Here is a 9655-nt window from a genome sequence, read left to right as displayed (position 1 = left end):
AACTTCTCGGTGGTGTCTCATGCTCACATCTGCTTCCCAGCTCCGGCATTTCCTGTGAAGACACAAGGTCTGAGTCTAGCACATAAAACTGATTTTGAGGGGAACCCTCAGTGGTATGAGCCTTTCACCTCCTTGCATTCCAGGATCCTTTGCGTGAGACATCAGATGATGCAAACCCCAAGCCAAGCATGGTAGAGCTCAAAAGGGCGCTGAAGGAGAGTAAATTGGCTTCTCTTTCTTGGGGCTCATCTGTGCTGCAGAGTCATTAAGAGAGGGACAAGCAAGGAATGGGGATTACCCAACTAGTTAAACTGGAAAAGCCAAAAGACCTCGGCCATCAGGATGTTCTTAATCCAAAAGGGAAGAAGAAATGACAAGAGGGAATTTGGCTGTCACAAAAGTGATCACCATTACATAGCTTTAAGTCCTCAGTCTACAAATAAATTGCTCTGGATTTACACAGAGTAACTGAGCTCATTTCCCTTTTTAGCTGATAAAAGCCCAATTGTCTGGAAATTCAACAAACCAATTGTAAAAGCAGCGTGGGGCTGAAAGCTGGTGAGTCATCCACTCATTTTCTCAGCAGCCAGTAACAACAAAACCTTCCCATTCCCTTGGGCCAGCCTAAGACAGCTCTGCCTTCCAGGTCCCTGGGTAAGCAGCTCTACAGCATAGGGACCCACCTGCAAGAAATTGCCTCCTTCTTTTTCTCCTTCTCTTCCTCAGCTCAGTCCTGTGCTCATGCTCACCAAGATCTGCAACCCTGGCACCCGAGAACGTGGTTATTCAGGGGCTACGGCTTTTGACTTAAGACACTCTGAAGTTGTTCCAGTCATGGAGGAAGAGTGTGGTTTCCTCCTAAAGATTGGCAGCAAATGGTTCCCCATGAACTGGAAAGATGGAGCAGCTCTGTCTCCACAGATTCCTTGCAGAGGGAATGAGGGATGACGCCACAGCAGGGAAGTTAAAGCTGCTAATATTGTTTGGCAGCACTTCACAAGATCAAATCAGCACTTGGTTTTCCAGCAGAGCATTTCCAAGAAATCCCACTGGTGATGAAAGTTCCTAGGTAGACAAAAATATCTGAGGTCGAGGCCACAGCAGAACAGAGTCTTGAAAAAGAAGCACATCTTGGAATGCTGCTGGGGAATGTCCTGTGCTGGCCATCAGAGAGCATCTAAACTGGGCAAGAAACAGGCACTCAGTTTAGCATCATCCTCACCCATTTTTGTTTCCCAGAGGAAACAAAACCCCCTTGAAATCCAACCCATCAGCAGTAGAGACACGTTTTCTGTCCAGGAAAAGAACCAAGTCATGGGAACCTGACACATTATCATTGCTATAATGCAGTTTAACCTCACAGCTCAGGCAGGACACAAGTTGGTTCAATCAGGTAGAAAATGGAGTTTCAGCAGTGGATAGTGCAAAGACTGATGGTATTCATTTCCCTGAGCACTGCTAGGTGTGAAAGCTGGAAGCTACTAACCAGGCCTCCTGAGATGGTAAACTACAAGTGCCAACATTTAAGTGGAGTTTAATACAAATGAGTCACTTTTATCTCCTGCAGGAGACCTCTGTTGCTAATTTAATGCCAGGTTCCTTTCACATTTCCTTTATTTGGCACCATATTTCTCAGAATAGGACAGCAACAGCCACATTAGGGTATGACCTTCAGTCTTCTAAGTCAAGATTGGTGATTGTAGTGCTGCAGGCAACCCAGAGCAGCCAGGAAGAGGGGGATCAGAGCTGACTGCTGGCACCAGTCAGCTGTGCCTTCTGCACTGCAGCAGTTTACTGGGGCTTTCATGCACTGCCCTGAGCCTTGCTACAGCCCCTTGGCTGCTTTCTTCACAGCACAGGGAACCTCATTAAAGGTTAGACTTGCCCTCCTGGAACATGGTTCCAGTTCTTGCACTCACTTCCAAAAGGGGGGGTTTAAAAGATCCAGGAGCAATTGTTGAAAGTGATAACTCAAGTTCTTTAAACGCAATCTACTCACACTTCTGGAAAAGAAATATGAGCAGAGCAGTAGCAGTAAAAGCCCAAGATAGGGTTTCTTCTTGCATCACCAGGAGCACGGACTCTGCAGGGGACTTCCCACAGCACCGGGAAAGGTCACACAAAGGGGATTCCCACCTCAGAAACATCCTTCTCTGAACACACAGGTCTGGGCAAAGCTGTCCATGAATGTGACATTGCTCCAGGCTTCTGCAGGGTTTGCTGCCTCTGAGCTTCCGCCGTGCTGGTCAGAGGGATCTCACCCAGGAGGTGATTTTCCTCCCTCCCAGACACTGGTCTCTGGGTACCAGCTCTTGGTACTCATCTCCAGTAGATGGCATTAGTGCCCAGCACTTCACCTCCCTGAAGGCTTCTCTTCCTCTTGATTGATCTCAGGAGCCGTTTCTTCATCAATGCCCACTTTTCATTTGAATCTTTAATGCCCTCGAAGCAATTTCAAAATATTCACTGCTTTGGTGCTGCTTTTGTTAATCTTACACAGAATAAATAGACTAAAGATCACTTATCATTCCTCCACATTCAGCGACAGAGTGGGACCTTTTACATAAGGACAATCAGAAAATAGAATTATTAACACAATCTGTCCACCTCAACAGTGGGAAATATGCAGGGTATAGGCTGAGGAATCAGAGAAATCAGGAAACATCACATCTCCATTATCCTGACTCTTGGGAAAAATAGGTTTTGTGGGAGGGAACAGGAGTGCTGAGTAAGATGCCGGAGCATTCCCTGACAGCCTGGCTTCCCAACCCAGCTATTTGGCAAGCAGAGGCAGTGGGTTTGGGTATTACAGTCATTCCCCAACAATGGAAGTGTTGCAAAATATGTGGCACCACATATTAAAAAGGGATTAGGAGCAGGGAACCGCACTGAGTAGGAAGATAGGAGCAGTCTTTAAGCAGAGCCTCAGGCACTGCTGAAGAAACGTGTTTTCTGGAGGGGGGTTACAGCCATGGTACAGGCATTGTTCACTTGACAAATTAACCCCAGCTTCCACACATCTGCACAGATCCTGCTATGCCCCAGACTCCAGGAGCAACCTTCAGCCCTCACAACTCTGCTGGGTATAAATCAAGCACTCATCTGCCAGTGGAAATGCAGAGGATTATGAGCTGTTACCCCCATTCTGCAGGCACTGAGGACAACCAAGTGGAACCCAAACCACTGTGAAGTTTGGAGTTGGAGGTTAAGAGACCCAGTGGAAAAAAACTTCTGCCCAATCTCTATCATGTTCTAAATCTTCTCTTCTCAGGTTTCTAAGGCTTGGATTACAGCCACAAATAGACTGGTGTTTATTAATTAATTCCCTTTGGGCCTGCTTACAGTCATATTTAACAGTATTATTCCGGGTTTGTTGGGCTGGTTGCCATAAGGATGATGAGCAGTGGATTACTCTGGCTCTAGTCTGTCTAATCCTGCCTTGACAGTGCCTGATCCAAACACCTCAAATGAGAGGGCTGGATCCTTTGCATGGAGAGCTAAGGAGGATGTGCCTCACTGAAGAGGTTCCTCCCACTCTGAGTCACTAATGGCTGCTTCACATTCTGGAGCATGAGGTTTACATCCCTCCTAAATGTAATGGAAAGGTGGATAATGCACCCCACAGAACTCCAGACCTCAGTAATTAACACCCACAAGGTAATTACACCCCATATAGAAAGAAAAGTGTAAAAAGCCATTGTGAAAGCAATTGTTACCAGTTAAAAATGCTGCCTTTGAGTGCCTCTGGCCAAGTAACACATTGCTTTTCTAGTCCCTCTTCCTTCAGCACATCTCAGAGCCCACTGCAAAACAGAACACTGCAATGCCTTCATTTAGGGAACGTAAACCTGATGAACCTGAGCTCACCCACCACAGACCTGCTGCAAGCCTGGGCACAGAGCTTTCCCCAGGTCCCGCTTGATGCTGTGCCATCCATCACGACAAACCCACCACAGAACAGCTCTTGTCCAACAACCTTTTCCTTCACTCTCACTTCTAGACTAGAAAAGTACTCCAAACTCTGCTCTTTCATCCTTTACATTCTCACTTTAAACACCACTTCTTCTCCTGGTCCTGCTGTGACCACTTTGGCATCCCTTTCTATTTCAACTCAGTTTAACACCAAACCACAAACGCCACTTTACTCCTAGGAAGAGCATTTTGATTGAAGTTTGTCCTGAACCATAAGCCAACACTCAGTCCAATGCTATAAGGAGAGGACATACAACTTCCAAAAAGTGGTGAATTAAGCTAAAAGTGTCTTAATTTGAGTTTGAAGGTAAAGAGCAAGTTAAAGGCTGGACACTGAGCTCTGAAACAGCAGTTTTCAGGCTGAACACTGCCTCTTTAAGAGACTTTTGGACACATATATTTTTAACCTGAAAATGATTCCCTGTTAAAGAATAAACCAATGAACACAGAAAAAAGTTGTATAAAGAAACACTCAAAGGTGCCCTATGTTTGCAGCAGCCCCACAACTAAATAGTGATGTGTGCTCCTGTGCTCTGTGTACAATAGCCACGGAGCTGCGCCACTTAGCCTGCACACAAAGGAAATGCTGAGGCCGTGTCCCAGGCTCCTGCTGCTTGTGAAATGCTCTTCAAGGCTCTGCTGAGCCAGCTCCTGAGGAGTGACATGCCCTGTGCCTGTGGGGACACTGCCAATGGTGAGAACATGTTCTGGAGGCTGCAAGAACCCCATCCTTTGCAACCACATCGCTGTCATCCTGCTGAAGGCACTGATGTGAGCAGGCACACACCAGTGAGCAGGACAGTGGCTCTGCTCGCTCCTCTGCCAACATGCTACAAAGCAGCAGCTTCAGTTCAAAGTCTGAATCAGTGCATTTTCTCATTTTCAGGTAAAGCAGGACACGGCAACAAAGCTTCAGGGCAAATCAGGAGGAGCAAATCAGAGTCTGCTCCTGCTCTAGGGGAATCCAGGATAAACTTCCTATGTCTTGAAACATGCCATGAAAACCCAGACAGCTGAGAGGGAAAAGGTATTCTTTTTGGCTGAAGGTCTTTACACCAATGCAGAAACTCTCATTAGTTACTCATTGCCTTGGCAAGTCTCATAAAACACCCAGCAGAGCCCAGCAAATACTTTTCTTCATTGTTCTGAGCTCAGAAACCCACGGATTGAACGAGGCCTTGAACCCATTTTATGGACTCACTTCTTACTAAGCTACCATAAAATACTAAAATTGAAACCTTATAAATAAGGAGGGAAAGGAGTTGTGCATTTCTTGGCAGCAGCAGCTTCTCCAGAGACTCTTCCCTAGGTAAGTCCAGTGCTGCACAACTGGAGATGGGTTCCTCTTGGTAGACAGGTGATGGGAGGCAATGAACTCACACAATAGAGATTAGAGATAGAAAACCTCCTTGATTCTGCTCTGAGCTGGAGAAATCCCTGCAATAAATCAACCTAGTTTATTCCCTTGTGATCCTGTACCCACCTGGGAGGGCTCTCCCCAGGGTGGCCGACAGCAGCAAGGAATTAACCTCTCTCCAACAGACACCCCTCCGAGATGGCACAGAGGAGCAGCCTCGCAGTCTCCTATGAGGTTCCTCTCCTTGCTGTTTGCCTTTTGCTGTGTGTAGCCACAGGTAAGCAATGGAAAAAATCCCTCCTGGCTTTGTCCAAGCCCCATCATGGGAAGGTGCCCAGGGTGGTGTGCCACACCAGCAGCCCAGGCTGCAGATGTTCTGGAGGTCATCCCCAGAGGACTGCCTGGAAACTGGTCTCTGATCTTGAGAGTAGCAGAGAAGGGAATGGGGAAGTTTCAGTGTTTTCCACTGCAGCAGCTGCACAGGGATGAGCAGGACATCGTGCCCAAACCTGCTCTAAGCAGTGAGAAGTGTGGTAGCTCTGGCCAGCTGGCAAGACCAGGAAGGGACAGGGAGCTCCAGACTGTTCTACATTCACAGGACTATAGTGCCTTTATATTCTGAGCTGTATTTTTAGTTCCTTCATCTATGACCCAGGCTACAGCAGCAAGTTTCAGCCCATTAGAAACATTTCTTCCCCATACTGGTTCTTTATTTAGCATGCCCTGAGGTTTGTTCTTTAGATAAACTGTAACTCTTCAATTTCCAGACTCAGACTGGCCAGGATATGGCCAAGGGGCTGATTAACTCATTTATACTCTCCAGCCCATTCAGCTCCAAACAAAAACCAGCACATCAAACCATGAGCACAAAACCTGAGGACACAGGTATGCTGCAATGGTGATTTGCAGCAAGAGGTTGAGCACAACTGGTGGAATGATCTTTTGCTGTGTGTTACATGGTCACTGCTGGGTTTGAGATGTTTTGTTACTACAGGTCAGGCTTTGGTGTTCTCAGAGTTAGTTGCAAAAGCCCAACTTCAAGTGTGAAGGGGGATTTGAGATGAGACTTGTCTTCAAAATGGAAGTCCCATCTGAAAAGAGCTGTTAGATTGAGGCTGAAACTCTCAGTCCCTCCTCAAGGTCAAGGCCTGAAGAAGGTAGCTGGGCAGCTTCTGTGGGAAGGGAACAACTTAGGATACTCAGTGCCCTCATTCTCCTTCTTTAGCAGGTCTGGAGCTGTCAGTAAATAACCACAATGCTAACTTCTCCCTGCTTACATCACCTGGCCCTGCCGTTTCCCTCTCCTGCCTGGTACAGAACAGCAGTGAGGCTGAGGAGCTGCTCTGGTACCGAGGAGATGGGCAAGTGGATCTCAAAGATGAGAATAAAGTGAACATCAGCAACATCTGCATATCCCCAGTCACTGAGTCTGACAACGGTGTCACCTTCACGTGCAAGCTGGCACGGGACACATCTGTGCAGGTGTCTGTGATCCTGGATGTCCAGTGTGAGTCGTAGTGGTGGATATGTGTGCAGAATGGCACGGGTGGGATGAAATCAAGGGCCAAGCACCTCGGTGTCTGGGCACTAGGTGAAGGTGGGTGTTTTGCACCCTTGTATGCTGTCTTCACCAAGAAAAAATGCATCTAGGAGGAGACAGCTCATGTGATAAGACACTCCCTTTCCACCCTGATGTTCATGACCTGATCTAATGCCTCTTTTACAGGGAGTGGGTGGGCCCTTAAGTAAGATGTCCTGGATTTGTCCCTGCCTCCACCTATGTCCCTGTCTCCACCTATGTCCCTACCTCCACCTATATCCCTGCCTCCACCTAGATTATTTCCCAAGGATACAAGTCAGGGCAGAGGAGTTATGGGAGTGACCTGCTGATTCCAGGGAATCAGGAAAGGCTGCTCAACTGTGCTATGTTATACCACCGAGCAAGGTGTACAAAGGATGTGTGAAGGGCACTTCTGTTGTGTTACACAATGAGCAGCTTTATTAATGACCTGTTGCACTGCATTACTGTGAGCAGTTCCTCCCCACCTGTCTGGAGAAGAGTCCCTCCACGTTGAAGAAGACAAAGACGTTACTCTGTCCTGCAACTCCAAATCCAACCCTCAGGTCCATGCAGCTTGGTACAAGAACAACACCACCCTGACCCTGCAGGAGGACCGTTACAAGCTCTACCAGACCAGTGAGGTCTTTCAGCTCTCCATCAAAAAAGTGCAGATGTCTGACAATGGGACCTACACCTGCGTGATGAGTTACCTTTTCAGAGAGTGGAGAAAGGATTTCCACCTGATAGTTGAAGGTAACACAGCTGCTGCCAAACAATAAGCTTTACAAGTAACTCTCCGTTCTATTTTACAATGATATCAATACATTTCTATTATGAAATTTAAGTGACATGTAGTAAGCAGTAGACTTCTGAGGGCACAGCAACAGCAAGGAGCTCTCCTTACACCTGCGCCTGGGACCACAGCACCAGGAAGGGCCTTTCCTGCCCTACCTGTTATTCCAAGGCGTGTGGCAAGCATGACCTGAGGCAGGGTCATCCCACTCTCACTTCCCACACTGACAGGGCACATCCAACTGTGGCTTAAAGCACCTTAGGTCTTACCTGAAGCATCTTACCCTGACCATTGTGTTCTGTCACGCCAAAAGAGCTGCTTAGGGTGAGAGAAGCTGTCCTCCATAAGCAACTGTAGCTCTGTGAACAACTGGGTGGTGGAAGCTTTGCTGGGGCTGGATGCCCCAGTCTCAGGCATCCATTGTCCACCAACTGTCCAAGCCCCTCTCACTTCTGCACTCTCGGATCAGGCAGGAAACGTCAGTTGTGTCAGGGACACTTCTGGACACTCTTATTGCCATGTGTAAGAGTGCTTTAGGAACCTCCTTCTTCTTCAGGGACCAACATTTCCATTCTTCCTTCAGTTACTAAAACAGACTTGGCTCCCTTCTTTCCAGGGGATTAATGCACACATTCAGACTGCAGACAGCAGAGAGCAACACTTCAAATCAGCAGTGACAGCCACAGGAGGAGAAATATATCTGCCTGCAGCTCTGTGAAATGTTCTGGTTTATGTAACTGTACCGATCGATCACATATTGAACCTCCTCTCTCCTGACAGAAAAACAGCCCATTTTCCCCACGGAGGCCATTATTGCTGCTGCTGTGGTGGTTTCACTCACGATACTTTTTGGAATTGTGGCTCAAAAAGATAGAATCTTTAAGGTATGGAAAGCTCTAATTTATTAGGAAAAAATCCAGTATTGTTTTGTGGCAATGCCCTGTCTTCTTCTGCCTTTTCCATTTTACTTTGTTGTGCTGCTTTCCACGGTTAAAGAACTCTGCATACGACCTCCTGCTTTAGAACTAGCAGTAGATCAGCAGATACTTTAAGGTGGAGGGCATTACACATTTGTAATATATGAATCTAAATATCCCTATGGTCAGGAAATACAAAAGATAATGAGTCTGCTTCTTTATTTGCAGTGCTTCAAGACATCAAGTGAAACAGCTCTGTAAGTATTTGCTTATTCACGCAGCTTCCAAATGAACCCTCTTCTTTAAGCCTTGTCTTAAGGCTTAAACCAGAAAAGCACTCAGTGTGCTTCCTGGAGCCAAATGCAGCCCAGGTAAATTCAACTCATGTGGGTTTTTTTTCCCCTGTAGGTGATTTTTCCTTTATTCTTTCCATTTTGCTGCAGGTGAAGACCACAAGGATCCTGTGCACACCCAGAAATCATAATTTCTACTGCTGGAATTAAGCCCTTGAGTGAGACGTTGATATAAAGCACTGAAACAAGCTTTTTGGGGTCAAGTTTATAGGATCTTTTCAACATGTAATTGGTTCTTTGCATCTGTTCAGTCTAACCTACTGCTTACAGCACTGCCATGGGGGCTGGACTGCTAGAGCTGCTGCCATGTCTTGCCTTCCATACTTATTCCTACAAAATACACACGTGCAGTCAGGCATGTGGGCTGTGCATTGGTCTACTGAGGAATCCATAGTGTGCTGCCACAGCCAATGATGCTGATGCACAAAGTGCGGTGTTGACCTGGCAGCTGCTTTCTTGTCCCTGTCCTACGGCACCATAGTGTATTAGAGGTGGCAGCCACTCAACTTGCTGCCCCTTCCTGGGAATCCTGTGGGCATCTCAGCTCCTGGCCAAGGGGAGAGCCGCCTGGTACTTAGCACTGCTGTCACACCTTGTGTCTCCCTGGGTGCTGAGTGAGCTCAAGGGTTGGGCACTCAGCCCCAAACACTCAGCGCAGTGGGAATTCCAGTGTGAATGCTCTCCATCCCTCTCCTCTGCAGT

The 9655-nt window shown here is 47.2% G+C and overlaps 1 protein-coding gene across 1 annotated transcript; it reads left to right on the top strand.

The window, feature by feature from the left end:
• Positions 1-5527: 5527 nt before the first annotated feature.
• On the top strand, positions 5528-8861 carry TMIGD1 (transmembrane and immunoglobulin domain containing 1; the record flags this gene model as incomplete). Its single annotated transcript, XM_080630103.1, has 5 exons — positions 5528-5606; positions 6558-6836; positions 7365-7643; positions 8464-8567; positions 8829-8861. 5 exons carry the CDS (start codon positions 5528-5530, stop codon positions 8859-8861), a joined length of 774 nt encoding a protein of 257 aa, XP_080486229.1.
• Between the last annotated feature and the right edge of the window lie 794 nt (positions 8862-9655).

This window comes from Psittacula echo (assembly GCF_963264785.1).
Source record: "Psittacula echo genome assembly, chromosome: 15".
Lineage (NCBI taxonomy): Eukaryota > Metazoa > Chordata > Aves > Psittaciformes > Psittacidae > Psittacula > Psittacula echo.
This window is presented reverse-complemented; position numbering and strand designations above follow the sequence as displayed.